The sequence below is a fragment of the Arvicola amphibius genome, chromosome 1, assembly GCF_903992535.2.
Source record: "Arvicola amphibius chromosome 1, mArvAmp1.2, whole genome shotgun sequence".
NCBI lineage: Eukaryota > Metazoa > Chordata > Mammalia > Rodentia > Cricetidae > Arvicola > Arvicola amphibius.
The window spans coordinates 164,841,466-164,857,627 of NC_052047.1; the positions used below are offsets into that span (position 1 = coordinate 164,841,466).

Genomic DNA, 16,162 nt, shown 5'->3' on the forward strand with positions numbered 1-16,162 from the left:
ATGACTGTTTGGCCTATTAGCTCTAGCTTCTTACTGGCTAACTCTTACATCTTAATTTAACCCATTTCTATTAATCTGTGTATCAGCTTTTAGAGCATATTCTGCTCCTGCAGAGGATCCCAGTTCAATTCACAGCACCCACTTCAGGTGGCTCATAAGTGCCTATAACTTCAGCTCCAGGAACTCTGATGATTCTGACCTCCACAAGAACCTTCACTCATGTGCACATAAACTGTCCAATACACACAAACATACATGTACGCCCCCCACATACATACATGACCAAAAAAATAAAGTAATAAAATAGCGAGGGGAAATGAAAGCCAAGTTGACAAAATAAACCCATCCTCAGAGGAAATAAAAATTCAAATTTACCTAAAACATCAGCTAGAATACAGAATATGAACCCTGACCAACAGTTGTGTGCTATTCTATGCCCTGCCCAAATTTGTATGCAGAACCCTAAGCTTCAAGCATGACTGTTGGGGAGATATAGTCTTTAGGAGGTAATAATGGTTAAATGAGGTTATAAGGGTAGAATCTATCCCAACTATATGTGGTCTTGTAAGAAGAGAGCAAGCCCATCCTTCTTCCACATAAGAGAACACCAAGAATGAGCCCTTGTAAACAAAGCCTGTCAGAAACTTGATTTGAGGCTTTTTCAGCCTCTAAAACTGAAAAGAAAAAAAGTACTTCTATTGTGTGAGCCACTTTGTCCTGCAGCCCCAGGTTGCTGGTACTATAAAGGACCTCATCTATGGGAAGGTAGGTCAAGATAGTCCTAAGATTTCTTTTAATTGAATCTTACCTGATTGGATTTCCCAACCACCTCCAAAGGTCTCACTGTCTGATCCCTTCTATCTTACAGACTCAAAAAGATTTTACCTTGAGTAAATGGGGGCGCAATGAGCTACCATGGAAGAATGAAAGCCTGTGGGTTACACACACACACACACACACACACACACACACACACACACACAACATCACTGTAGGATCAGTGCTGTACAAATTTTAACTCTCTGTCTTTAACCTAAATTTTTACACACTTAAAACTTATCTTTAAGGTGGAGATGAGAATAGTGGTCACCTGGCTAGGAGGGGGCTGAGAAGTGGGACAGACAAAGAACAGAAAATAAGACCAGTTAGAAGGGAGGAGCCTGCTTCAGTGTTCTATAACACAGTCAGGTAAATGATAAATCTTTGAAGAAAACAAGTTATTCAACTTGAATATTATACATTATATATTTGATTTTTGGTATTGTTTGTTTCATTGGTTTGTTTTGGTTTTGGCTTTTTGAGACAAGGACTTGCTATGTAGCCTAGCCTGACCTTCAATACTGGATCCTTGTGCTTCAGTCCCCTGAGTGCCAAAACCATCGGCATGTATTGCCACACAGGGCTGAACATAGTATACTTGTATTGAAACATATTACATGGCAAAAATATCAATAACTACTGTGTTTTCACTACAGTTTTGTAAGTGGGAAGAAACTGGTTAGGAATGACTCTCAGTAGTAGACTATTTTCCTAGCATGTGCAAGGCCCTGCATGCAATCTTCAGAACCACCAATATAAAATAAAATTGGCTCACTTAAAAAAAATAGTTTGTTTGGAGGTTCTAGTGGGGGAGAGCACCTATGTGTCCACCCTTGACAAGACCTGTCCTCCTCTTTATCCTCTTTGATAGAGTTTGCAGCTTCAGGAGGGATGCACACATGTAACGGTAAGGGAGGAAGGGGACACATTCCTAGCTAGCCAGATCAGCTGAATAAACTCTGGCGATAAATGGGGTGACAGATGTCACAGCCAGAGTGCTCTCAAACCCACCAAATCAACTAATCCGGGCTTACAGAGCTCACAGAGACAGAACTGACAACCAGGGAGCCTGCATGAGACTGACCTAAGCCCTCTGGATGTATGTTACAGTTGTGTAGCTTGGTCTTCCTATAGGACTCCTAACTGTGGGAGCAAGGGGGCTGTCTGTGACTCCGTTACCTACTTTTGGGATCCATTCATCCTACCAGATTGTTTCCTTCAGCCTTAATAGGAGAGGAGGTGCCTCGTCTCACTGCAAGGTGATATACCATGCTGGCTGATATTTATGGGAGAGTCCCTTTATGAAGATAAACAGGAAGAAGTGAAGATGGGGAGGATGGAGGTAGGGAGAGGAACTGGGAAGGGAGGAGGAGAGGGAAAACTGTGGTAGAGGTATAAAAACAAAACATAAATAAAAGTAATAAATAAATGTAATTAAAATTAGCTACATGCTAAACAATCACAAGTTCTAGGTTTAACCATTTTTATAGCAATGAAAGAAATGCATAGTCCATACAACAAAGAAAGCAGTCAAAAATATATTCTAAAATAGTGTACCTCACTTTAGTGGTACACATACTAAATTTGGGGAAATATAGGGTTGCTCGTGAGAATATGAATACAAACGTTTCCTTAGATCAAAAGACTTTGTGTTTATTAAAGGAGATTATTAGCTGCTACATTTGTTATTTTTCATTAACCTGAGAGGCTGATGGCATATATATTGCCTTTTAACGTGGGACAATAGGATTGTCAACCAATGAATAGAGTTTTTGTTTTGCCTCTGAATTGGCATAAATCCCACTCTCATCATGCCACGTGTTGATGCCAAATCTTTTGGAGCCATTTAGGTCTGTGAACTGTGAACGGCACTTCCTGTAGACCGTGGAGTACTCATCTTGAGGCGGGCAAGGCTACAAAGAGGAAAAAGAAATGACATTCAGTGGCTGAATCGTACGTTCAAGGGATCAAGTTCCAAAAATTGGTTCTCGTGATTAAAGGTGATTTTTCAACTGCTGATTAATTTGGTTTTACCAAATGTCTCAATGAAGAACAACCAAACACTGGGTAGGCAATTATAAGAGGTTCAAACCCTGAAAGAACTAGCTCACAGTAGCTTGGTTTATAAGACTGAAAATGGACCTTGCTATGCATGTACAAATTCTCTAAACTAAGTACAAGCATGGAAGCCAATTTAAGCATTATGATAATCTAAAGAAAACAAAAGTAATTAGGATTAACTACTTTCAATATCTTTTATTGACAAGTCAGGATTATTCTGAAGAACAGTATCTTGTGTTAAGTCTTTAATAATTATTAAATCATGCTTCCCGTAATGGTAAATGCCAATCTCCAAGGTTTATTCCTATGAGAAATTTGACTCAAAACAGCCCAATATAGTTTAAGAAGCTTATCTTTAGGCCACTTCATTAAAAATATTTCTAGTGATAAAATATGATGCTATCGTTGACCATTTTCCAAGAAAGCACTGGTTCTCCCTGACCATACCAGGAGTGATGACAGATCCACAACATAAAGCCTGATAAGAACTGATCACCTGACCTCAGCTTTAAATCAGTTCTAATTATAAACCACCAGAGCAAGATGAAAATGGAACCACTCAAGCTAGGAAACAATTAAAGAACACCAAAGATACTCTCACCTTAGATTTCTTTTTATATTGACATTTTAACCATATGTTCAACTGCAGTGTCCACTTATCTGTTGAGTGCCTTGTATCAGACTGAACACAGTACGTTAGAGTGGATGTCTTCTGATCCAATAATGGGATACTGGGGTTTGATTCTTACTCCCATTTTACACATAAATAAAGACTTTCTTAAAGCCCCAGGAGAGAGGGTAAAGGAAGCCAGTGCTAAGCGGATGAGACTGGTTACAAACCAGATCTGTCTGACTCAAGACCCAGTGTTTTTCCAAAAGCATAAACTATGACATCATAGAGCCATACGATATATCCATGATGCTGTTCTACATGGTTTTGACTTTGGCTTTTGCCACTGGATGCTATTCTCAGGGTGGAGGGTCTTTCCTGTTGGTTGGTTGGTTGGATGGATGGATGGATGGATGGATGGATGGATGGATGGATGGATTGAAGGCTAATTGGAGGGATGGAAGGATACATGGTCCATCAGTCACATACAAGTACTTTAAGTGGCATTTTGTATTATTGGCCCAAACTGTCCATTCAGAGGAAGCAGAATCTTCTCATTCCTCTCCTTACTGGGATCAAACTAAAGAAAGTTTCAAACGCAAGGACTGTGTGTCCATCTCATAGGCAGAGAGGGCGACATATTTTTCTGAGGTAACTGGTAAGTCGGAGTGCTATATCTTAGAGAAATAATTCTAGCAGTATAAGCATTAAAAGACTAGAGATAGAAAATACTGGATTTTTAAAAAAACTTTTTATTGATTCTTTGTGAATTTCATGTCATACATCCCAATTCCTCTCATCTCTCTGTCACCCTTGCTTCTGCCCTCTGACCTTGCAGCCTACCCCCAAAACAAAGTTTAAAAGTGAAAACAACAACAACAACAACAACAACAACAACAAATCTTGGCATGGAAGCTGTAGTGTGTCCCAGTGAGTCACACAGTAAACTCTTTAGTCCATATACCTTTACTTGCAAGTGTTCATTGAAATGACTCATGGGTCTGTTTCAAGGCCTTTGGTTTCTGCTGCACTAAAGACAATGGGTCCTCACTGGGACTGCTATTGGATATCCTGTTGTTGCTTTGTGTCATGGAGATCCTGTAGCTTTGGCTCTGGCAGGCCCAGCTCCTTTGAGTGCTCTAACAGTTCACAGATGAGGTGGGTTGGGGGTGGGCTACCTGGTTCTGGGCCGGGGTGGTAGCTGGGTTAGTCAGCTGCTAGCTTTCCCTCATTGCCACCACCGGGAAGAGCTTTTCAGCACTGCCTTGGCTAGCTCACTCAATGCAGCAGACAGCCAGGAAGAGGGCCAGTTCTCCTATTCTCACACCCTTGGTCTAGCTCACCCGCATTCACACCACCAACCGGGGACAGCTCTATTGTTTAGCCCAAGTGAGGTGCAGGGCTTTCTCTCTGGGTTGTTGCATTTGGTGATCGAAAGAATGGATTTAAGAACTGTAGTTGGTAGCTCGGCCCAGTGCTTCGCTGTAGATCTCTGCATCTGCTTCCATCAGTTGCTGGTTGATGATGACAATTAAGGGAGTCATCAATCTGATTACAGGGAAGGCCATTTTAGGCGTCCTCTCCACTGTTGCTTAGAGTCTTCGCTGGGGTCATCCTTGTGGATTCCTGGGATTTCTGGTGCCATGTTTCTCGCTAGTCTTTTAATGGCTCCCTCAATCAAAATTTCTCTTTCCTTTCTCTCCCTCACTGCACTTTCCCCTTGAGCATCCCGTTCCCTCATGTTCTCCTCCTCCCGTCCCTTATCCCCTCCCCCCTTCACACTCCCTTCTCCCCCTACATAATTTTCTCAGGAGGTCTTTTCTGTTTCTCCTTCTCAGGGGGAATCCATGTATGTCTTTCTTAGGGTTCTCCTTGTTACCTAGCTTCTCTGGGATTGTAGACTATAGGCTGGTTATCCTTTGTTTTACGCCTAATATCCACTATGAGTGAGTACATACCATGTTTGTCTATCTGGTTCTGGGTTACCTCAGGATGTTCTTTTCTAGTACCATCTATTGCATGCAAATTACAAGATGTCATTGTTTTTTTTTAACCGCTGAGTAGTACTTCATTTTATAAAATGTATCACATTTTCTTTATCCATTCTTCAGTTGAGACCAGCCCAAGAGAGAGAGGAGCAATAATATGAGCAAAGGGGTCAGGACCATGATGGTGATACCCACAAAAGCACCTGACCTGAACTAGTGAAAGTTCACTGACTCTGGACTGGTAGTGGGGTAAACATAGGACCAAACTAGGCCCACTGAATGTGGGGGACAGTTGTGAGGCTTGGGCAGCCTGTGGGGCCACTAGCAGTGGGACCAGGATTTATCCCTAGTGCTTGAACTGGCGTCTAGGAGCACATTCTTTTTGGAGGAATACCTTGCTCAGCCTAGACATAGAGAGAGGGCCTTGGTTTTACCTCCAAGTGAAATGTCAGGCTTTGTTGACTCCTCATGGGAAGTCTGACCCTTTCTGAGGGTGGGATGGAGTAGGAGAGGAGGGAGTGGGAACAGGGATAACTATGTAAAATGTGAAAAGATTTATTTTTAAAAATTCTTAATAAAAGAAGAACTGTGGTTGGAACTGGGTGTCAGTAACTCACATGGCATCTCTTGACGGAGGGAAAACAGATATTGCTCAGTACCAAGAGAAATAAAACACTGATGAACGCTATGGCATGAGTGAAAGCATTCCTCAAAGTGAAACAAGCCAAACGCTCAAAGGGCAGGAGTTCGGTGGCGTGTGAACTATATCTCAGTAGAACCATTGTTTAAAATCAACAAGTGCAATGATGTGTGGGATTCCAAAGTTAGAGACACCCATTAAAACGATGGCTGCCTGTTTACATGCAGTCCAACATGCCTGCCAGTTGCACAAATGACCCAGTGTGTGTGTGTGTGTGTGTGTGTGTGTGTGTGTGTGTGTGTGTGTGTAACAGTAGCCAGCTTCCGTGGCATAATTACCCCTGTTGTTGCCCATTTCAAGTGACCAGAGCAAGGTCCGAAAACTAAAGAGAACTTAAGGAAAGCTCAATCTTTCCCACAAAATACTGAGAGCTCACCCCAGCTCTTGCGAGTTCCCTTTCCCAGCGCGGAGGTAACGGTGAAACAGGACGGTCTCAGTCCAGAAGTAGGGCAGAGTCTAGTTTTCCTAAGAAAACTGGTGTGTTTTCACCCCATTCTCAAGTCAGCAGGTCTTCAAAGATCAGAACAAATCATTAGGGACCTTGCCAACCCGAATGGGGAAGCTTGAAGACCAGATTCTGACTGGATGCTTCCCTCCAGCCAGTATATCATGAGATCAAGTTGGTTTTCTTTTTATTTACTTTCAGTACTGGGGATTAAACTCAGAGTCTCTCCAGCCCCAGAAGCCAACACTTGTAACGAACACATCGGAGAGTCTGCAGGAAACAGGACACATTGCTGTATTGATCCTTTCAAATGTTTCAAAAATTTGAGCCAATTGATTGCCTTCACTGCCTGATTCAGTTTAAGCGAGATTTTGTACATCTTGCTAAAAGCATCTTGACACAATTTCTCATGCATTATGAGAACACTGAGGCCCTTGGACCAAGGAAATGAGTCAGAACCATGACAAGAGAGCACACACTAGAAAATGGGAGTGAAGGCAAACGGTGGATGAACCGGTGACCAGGGAGATGCCTGGGAGTCAGAAAGATCCAAACACAGAACAGGTGAACAACAACAACACAGGCATTCAGGAACAAAAGCAAATGATCGGGAACTGGGAAGATTAAATTCCTTAATGAGTAGTAAATTGGGGAGCCCTTTCAAAGTATAATACAAAAGCCTTGAGATGGAACATAAAAAATGCAGATAACCCACGGTGACTGCAGCTCAAATGCAAAGGCAAAGCTGGGGTAGTAAGAGTCCTGAACAAGCAAGCAATCTGGAGCACCCGCAGATCAATAAACAGGGGGAGATGATTTAAACATCATTAATGTGTTTCCCCTCAGTGTATGGAACCATTCATTTGCGTTTCAGAGCAATACCAGTCAAAGAACAAAGCAATGCTGGCTTGCAGCATGCAAAACAAGATTTTTTCCCCCAGCAAGATATTAGCCTTGTTGTAAATGAACATGGGGCTTCCTTAAATATATACAGAAAACATCCTTTACTTCAATGGCTTACAGAAGAGTTGAGGAGAGAAGATAGAGTCCAAGGAACCTAAGGAAGAAAACCTGAAAGAGAAGAAAGTCAGGACAGCAGAAAAAGTCTGTTTTTTTCCCCCATTCCTGCCTGCTCTTTAACCATGAAGGGTTCCTTTGCTCTGGACAAAAGAAGTGTAGTAGAGAAATTATAATAAAAACGGAAAAACATAGAGGTCTCCTGGCCCCAACCCAGTTGGGAATTCTTAAAATTGGTGACCTCTCACACTGCCTTCACTTCCTTTGGCTAACCAGGCAGAAAGGAGCTCTAAGAGTCGCCCATCTGGGGCCACTTTGGGTATCGTGGTGAGGCCAAGAGCTGGAAATAACTGAGAAGGGGGGATTGATGAAGACAGCAGAGCTGAGCACTGGAGTAGAGACAGACGTGAGTCACAGAGGCGTCTGAGGCATCTACAGTACACATGAGCATGGGAAGGGGGTCAAGCCATCTCCAAGATTAGAAAGGTGGCAAATTTCCACACTGATCTACATTAGCCACTAATGACAACAAGGAAAGAGCACAAGGTAAGCCAGAGTACCTGCCAGATACAGACCCTGATAGAGAACACCACATGTAAACGCCACTCTTCTCTGGGATCTTTTTTTTTTTTCTGAGACAGGGTTTCTCTGTAGCTTTGGAGCCTGTCCTGGAACTAGCTCTTGTAGACCAGGCTGGCCTCGAACTCACAAAGTTCCACCTGCCTCTGCCTCCCGAGGGCTGGGATTAAAGGCATGTGCCACCACCGCCCGGCCTTCTCTGGGATCTTGATGCTAAGCATGTACCTCTCTCTCTAGTTAGATGTCCTTAGATGTCCCTTAAGGAACATTACCAGCCCTGGTTGCATAACACAGTGGCCATTGTCCAACACCTACAACACTTCTAGATTCTTTGGGTCAGGAATTCAGGTAAGCTGCAGCAAAGACAGCACCTCTTAATACAATGTCTAGGGCATCAAACAGGGATGACCTGAAAACTGAGGGTGCCTTGAGGGTCAGGGCCTGGGAATGTTTTCTCACTGTAGTTGGTCGCAGGTTTCCACTGGGATCTATCTGCTGCAGGCTCCTGGCTGGAATGACCACACGGGCCCTTTCTGTGTGCTTGCTTGTGCTTCCTCAGTGGTGACCAAAGTTCTGAGAATGAACACAGCACATAGTGGATCATGAGGAATGTACAATCCTTTTCATCTTCCAGCCTCCAAAGCCAAGCAGCACCATTTCCAACGGAGGCACAGTTCACCCAGATTCCATGGTAGGAAGTAGGAAGCAGACTCAGGTTCTAAGCAAAAGGCAATCATCCATGTGGGTTGGAGCATAGATTACAGTCATTTTTAATACGCTTCTTTCTCTCCTCTTTTTTATGGACAAGATTAAGCTGGATCAGGAACCTCCAGTGGCCCTTGAGTCTGATGCTTTTCCAGGAAGACTCACAGTTGTGTATCTGCACATAACTGTGATTTATTATCTCAGAAGGATATAAAGCAAAATGAGCATTGAGAACAGGTGCATGGGACAAAGCCCAGAGGATACCAGGTGCAGATCCCTGAACTGTTATCCCAGACAAGGGGTAAAGCCTCTCTACAGAGGAAGCTTATTAGAAATGCAAGACCAGGGTTTTTATTGGGCACTGGTCACATCCAATCCCAGTCTGCATGCACCAAAATTTTATACTTCCAGAAGAAAAACAGGTGTTTGGCATAGACCATGTGTGTTGCGTGATTAACTTTGGCACCCGGAGCCATTCTGATAAGAAAATTGTGATCCTGAAAACCAAGTTCCCAGATGCAAGACAGGCCAACCTTAGAACAAAGACTTTGACAGGATAGTAGTCTTGGTTCTGATTTTTTAGTTCTTCACTGCACACAGGGCATGGGAAATGATCTTCGAGAAAGTGAGAGTATTTTCAAGATTGAGCTGGGCACAACTGCTTGTTTCAGAAGGAGTGCCGCTGGCTAGCTTACACCTGAAATAACCGCACAGAAACTGTATTCATTCAATTACTGGTTGGCCCATTAGCTCTAACTTCTTATTGGCTAACTCTAACATCTTAATTTAACCCATTTATATTAATCTGTGTATCACCATGTGGCAGTGACCTACCGGGAAAGATCTGGCATGTCTGTCTCTGGTGGCTCCATGGCATCTCTCCTCACTCCACTTTCTTCCTCCCAGCATTCAGTTCTGTCTTCTCTGCCTACCTAAGTTTCACCCTATCAACTAGACCAAGGCAGTTTCTTTATACATTAACCAATGAAAGCAGCACATAAACAGAAGGACCGCCTATACCAGCAGCTCACCTCTATAATATCCATGAACTGGGCACAGTGACTGACTCCTGTGATACCCATGAGCTGGGCACAGTGGCTTCCTTCTGTAATACCCATAATTTGTAAGCTAAGGCACAAGAACTGCCTTGACTTCAGGTCAACCAGGGCTACAGTGTGAGATCCTGTCTTTACAAAAATTTCAAGTGGATGCAGAAGAGGGAAAAGGCAAAGAAAGAAAAGGAGAAATGGGGAGAGGGGGTGATTTAGATTGACTACTCCTTATAGTAACTAAGTTGTGGCATCAAAAGGAGGTTTGATCTGGAGAGAGGCATTGTTTCCCACTGCAATAGATTTGGAAAGAAGGCTAGCTACCAGTTAGACCCACTTCCTCTTCAAACGCGAGCTGCAGACAGTTCTCATATGTTCAGCATATACTAAAATCCTTGTCTACTGTTTCCTTAGTGGGTGTGGGAAGAGTGTTTAGAGTTCTATGTAGGAACAGACATTTGAATTAGTACAGATTGTTGGCAGGCCCAGTATTCAGTGCTATCCAGACCAGGATTTCCACCTCTTTCTCTGAGGCAGGACTAGTAATGGAAAGATCTTTCTGAGCTCTTTATAGATAAGAATAACTGGAAAGTATGTGCTTCATATGGATGTAATAAGCATTAATGCACAGAGGCTCCTGCAGAATATAGAGAAGGGACATTTCACAGAAAGAGCTTAGAACATCTTCATGGCTAATTGGGTACAAAGAATCAAAGATGATTCATGGCATCAAATCCGCATAACAGGGAGATTTGTAACACCATTAAAAGAAATAAGACACGGATATGGCAGAGGACTTCTTTTGTGAGGAAATTATGAGTCACACTTTAGACATTGCTAATTTGAGATGGCATCAGTACGAAATGTTTACTTGGAAGACGGCGTGATGGGACAGATGGCCTGGAGAGAAGTCAGTGCCCTACACACAGCAGTGATCATCGACAGGGAGAAAATAGCTGTAGAGAACATTCCAGGGACCATGGATGGTATCTGTTGTGGACTGTGGATTACATAATTGTACTCCACGAATTTCCCTGCGGTGGAAAACTGTACTGAAGCTGCGTGTCCTTGTTCTGGCTTGCATGCTGATTGATGTAGAACAAAGGAGTGTGGTTTAGTTGCCCATCTTCAGAGGATAAACAGCTGCTGACTCTAACGGAAATTATATGTATTTTTGAAATGTTCTTGTGAGATTTAAATTATATCATTAAAAACTGTACACCCAGAATGATGGGTGCAGAGCTAATGGGGCAGATGAATTCTCTGAGGTTGGGTAACACTGGAGGAGCAGTGTTCTGGAGCCCAACTATCAGCAGTGCCCATGACTGAATCAAAAGAGAAGCCATGGAAGACAGGAGAGGAGCAGCGAGGAGAGTGTTGTAGATCTACGAGGACCAGAGAGGTTGAAGATTCAGTGGATGCCAATAACACTAACTTTGAAAGAAGCAACAGAGCAAGACCCTAACAAAATACAGTAGGATGGATCAATTTCTAGTCACCCTAGCATATGCTGCTTAGGAAAGGATTAAGGGAATTAAAAAAAACCATGCTGATAAAAGGCAGAGAAGAAAGGGATGCTGAGGGCTAAATAGCCCAGTTATATGTTGGAAACCCCCGACCTGCAGGGAGAGCATACAGAAGCCTAGCCTGGGGAAAACTGGCTGAGGAGGTTTCTTCTTTCCCATCCCTTTGTTCTGTTTCCTTCTTTCTGTTTTATGGATCATGGCAAGACAGCCTAGGATGTTACAATAGTCTTCTTAGTGAGTACGTTTCCCAACTGATCTCCACTTACAAGAAAGACAAGCGACAGGTTTTGTCATATAGGCTAACACACACTATTCATAGTATCTTACATAATGGGTTGGCCCAAGCCCATCCCTCCCCCACACCCCATGCTTCCTGGGTGCTACATTTTTATTCTTTAGGATAAAGGAGCACAATTCAGTCACCTATATTCTAAGAAGAAACCACGACTGACTCTCCCAGAAGTAACGTGGGGACCCCTGTATACTGTTACCCCCTGCATCATTCCTCCCTGACAAATTGACTCTGCTCTTTCTTAGTCAGTGTCAACCTAAGCCTCAGCCAAGTTTTTCAAACCTTCCAGCAGGCCATTCTAAGGGTCTATTTTTACTGATTTCACTCTTTCCTTGGTCCCTTTTTTATTTGGTAGTTTTATTTTTCAAGGTCACTTTCAGTTGAAGACCAGGCTTCTGAGACATTGTTAGCTGCCTAATTTTGTACTCTAATTTGAAAGCAGTCTCCATCCGTCCACCTAGCTCGTCTGTAAACATGTATAATGGGTTCTTTCCTGGCCAAATCAGTCACTGTGGACTACCCGTGTGTGCACTGTAATGACAGCCACCACCCACCTGGCATTAGAACAGCAAAGGCTATCCTTCCCTTGTATGCTTGAAGTACACTCATTTGGGGAACTTCATTACTCTTAAAGGGCATTTGAAGCAGCAAGCATACTGATGTGAATGTCACATTGGACAAAACCAAAGTATATATTGTTATAGTTTGCCTGTAAGGATTTTTTTTGTTATTTTTAGTATACATTATGTATAAAAACTCTATGACTCCTATGCACCTGAATTAAGACCCTATTGTCATGGGAGGAAATGAGAAGGAATCTGCCCTATCTACCCTGGGTGACTCTAGGTGACACTGGTGACAGACCTTACTTATTTCTTCACTTAACTTCAGTGAGTTGATTCCTACTGGATGACAATTCCTCTCAATGTCTATATTAGAAATAATGATTATCAGTTGATATAACAATAATTAAATATGCAACTAGTGGGATGCATTTTATTATATATTTAAGTAGAATTGACTATCTCTTTTCTACTGAATACAAATTATAAAGGAAAAACTCATTTGTGTAATTCTAGACACTCAACCACAAGGAAATTTCACAAAAGGTATAAAGGAGCTGAGGCTGTGATTACAAATAGAAATTGCTACACAATTAACAAATGTAGCCAACTTAATAAGGTTTTGATTAGGGAAAAATAGGAAGAGTTATGTGAACAAACACTCAAAAAGATAAACCAACTTTTTAAAGGAACATCAGAGCATTTAGGCTCCAGGCAGTAACACTCACAGCAGCCTATGGAACACCAGCCACTGACATTAGTCCTAGCATTGCAATCACATGAAACACACATGTCTCTTTTCTTAGTCCTTAATCTGTGTTATATGATGGCATCTTTCTTTGGTAATGAGTTGTATTTACAGCCAAATGACATAATATATCAAGTGTTAATTTGAAGCCTGAAGATCTCCATTTTAAAATATTTTTCTCCTTTATAAAAGACACATGTGTTTTCTGCAGAAATCAAACAGTTGGAAAGAAGAGAGTAAAACCCCTTCCAGTCCTAGATTCTCTGAAGCAGAACTGGGCATTGTGGCCTTGCCTAGAGGAAAAGGGGTGTGGCCCCTGACTACCTAGGAGAAAAGTGACAACCAGGACGGTGGTGCCACCTTCCTACGGAAACACTGTGGCTCTTCAGAACTGGGCTTTCCTATGATACCATCATGCAACACTAGTGACTCACCAGATGCATGGCGAATGAAAACATTATCCAGTGTCAAAATTGACAGAATGAAATGCCTGCCAAAGTTGTTAATCCAAAAGTTTACTTGATCATAAATTAAATTCTTTTATAATGGAACAAGGTCAATGATACAGAGTCAAATCATATCAAAAACTGAATTTAAGAGTTGGAGAACTTGGAGGGAAACGCATGGGCTAATTGCTGATCTTCCCTTATCCCTCCTCTCCTCCAAATTCAGTTCCCTCACAACTCCCAGTTCATTCCCATTTCTAAGTGTCAGCTCCCAGTACCTAAAACCACATTTTATCCAGAACCTCTAGTGACTACACTGGGCAGGATACCCTAAGATTTTCCTGCCAGGCAACACATAGCCACTGCATTCCGCTAAGAACCAGAAAGGGCAACAGGAACAAAACACCCACCCAACAAAGACAAGACCAGAATCACCTAGCATTACAATCACCCCAAACCCAGATGCTTAGACTCTAGTGTGAAACAAAACAGCGGGACAATACGTCTCCAGAGCCCAGCACCTTACTACAGCAGACCCGGAGCATTGCATAGCTTAAGCACAAGACAAAGAACTCAAAATAGCCTTTAGATGGATGTCCTTAAAAAAGAAACTAATAAACAAACCGTGGAAGGAAATGGATAAAACAGTACAAGACCTAAACATGGAATTAGAATAAATAAAAAAAACAAAACTGAGTGAAATCTGTAAATGAAAAATTTAGGAACTTAAACAGGAGTCTCATAGGCAAGTCTTACCAACAGAATATGAGACTGAAGAGAGAATCTCAGCCATTGAAGACAGGATAGAAGAAATGGATATCTCAATCAAAGAAAATTATATATATATATGTATATATACATATATATAATTTGTCACAATGTCATATGCATGTATGACATATGACATATACATGTATATGACAATGTGACAAATTTTATATAATTGTCATATGTATACACACACACATATATATATATATACATATATACATATATATAGAGAGAGACATAAACCATAGAGGAAATCCTAGACACTACAAAAAGACCAAATTTAAAAATAGTATAAATAGAGGTAAGCAAAGAAACTCAGATCAAAGACACAGAAAATATTTTCAACAAAATTATAGGATAAAATTTTCCTAACCTAAAGAAGAAGAGGCCTCTCAAGGTACAAGAAACATACAGAAACACCAAATATACTGGACCAGAAAAGAAATTCTCCACAACACATAATAATCAAAGCACTAAACATAAAGAAAAAAAGAACAAATATTAAAAGAGGCAAGGGAAGAAAAACCAAGTAACATGTAAAGGCAGAATTATCGGAATAGCAGCTGAGTTCTCAGTGGAAACTGTGAAACCAGAAGGGCTTCGACAGGTGTTTCACAAACTCTAAAGAGACCACAGGTGCCAACCTATGCTATACCCAGGAAAACTATCATTCACAATAGATCAAGAAAATAATACATTCCATGATAAAACCAAATTTAAGCACCATCTTTCTACAAATTCAGCCCTACAGAAGGTGTTAGGAGGAAAACATCAACCTTAACCACATCCCAGAAAACACAAGGAATAAATAATCCTAGACCCACACATCAAAAAAAGAGAAACACACAATAAATATTGCTCACTAAAAACTCTCAACATCAATGGTTACAATAAGCAAACCCTAACTAAGACGCCCCCCAAAAGGGGTCACAATGCATAGGTTGGAAACAGAGGCTTTTGAACAAAATGAAGAAACCACACCCAAAGGAGTAGATAGCAAGAAATAATCAAACTCAGGGCTGAAATCAATAACATACAAACAAAGAATCATTGAAAGTAAGAGTTGGTTCTCGGAGAAAAATCAAAAGATTTACAAACCCTTAGTTAAAGTGACCAGAAGGCAGAGAAAGATCCAGATTAACAAAATTAGGGATGAAAGGAAGACATAACACGCTGAGGACATACAGTCATAAGTACATACTTTAAAAACCGGTACTCCCCCAGATTGGAAAACCTAAAAGAAATGAATAATTTTTGACACAAACCACTTACCAAAATTAAATTAAGATCAGATAAGCAAGTCAAGCAGACCTATAACCCTTAGTGAAACAGAAGCAGTAATAATAAGTCTCCCAATCAAAGAAAATCCATGGCCAAGTGGTTTTAGCAAAGAATTCTACTAGACTTCCAAAGAAGAGTCAATGCTGTTACTTCTCAAATTATTCCACAAAACAGAAGTCCTCTCTCTGTTCAAATCCATTTTCATGTTGTTAGTCTCTAACAGAAAGGATTCCTTTGCTTACACACCCCAAGGATGCTGATTCGGTTCTTCACCAACTGCATTTCCTTTATCTCCTACTTTCTTCCCTACAAATATGGGTTGAGCTGATGCAAGAGACCAGTATAAAAATAAAGTCTCAGTTCACAAACATTTGAAATAACATGAGTCTAAACGCTTTCAAAATTGTTCAATAATTGCATATGTAAAGGTTATAGGCCGAATGAGTAGGGGAACCAACTCATGCTAAGGCTGCATGATGACATCTCTAACAAGGTAACATAACCTCCCTTCCTTGTCAGTATTTTGTGAATCATGCACTTGTTCATGTGCTTGCTGATTTCA

General features: G+C 41.5%; 1 protein-coding gene across 1 annotated transcript in view; it reads right to left on the reverse strand.

Annotated features, from left to right (window-relative positions):
• Window positions 1-2,549: 2,549 nt before the first annotated feature.
• The window catches only part of C1H9orf135 (chromosome 1 C9orf135 homolog), a 94,664-nt gene continuing 81,051 nt past the window's right edge, over window positions 2,550-16,162 (reverse strand). The window contains exon 6 of the mRNA XM_038317774.1: window positions 2,550-2,732. Coding sequence (XP_038173702.1) covers window positions 2,550-2,732 — 183 coding nt within the window. The remainder of the gene's footprint in view (window positions 2,733-16,162) is intronic.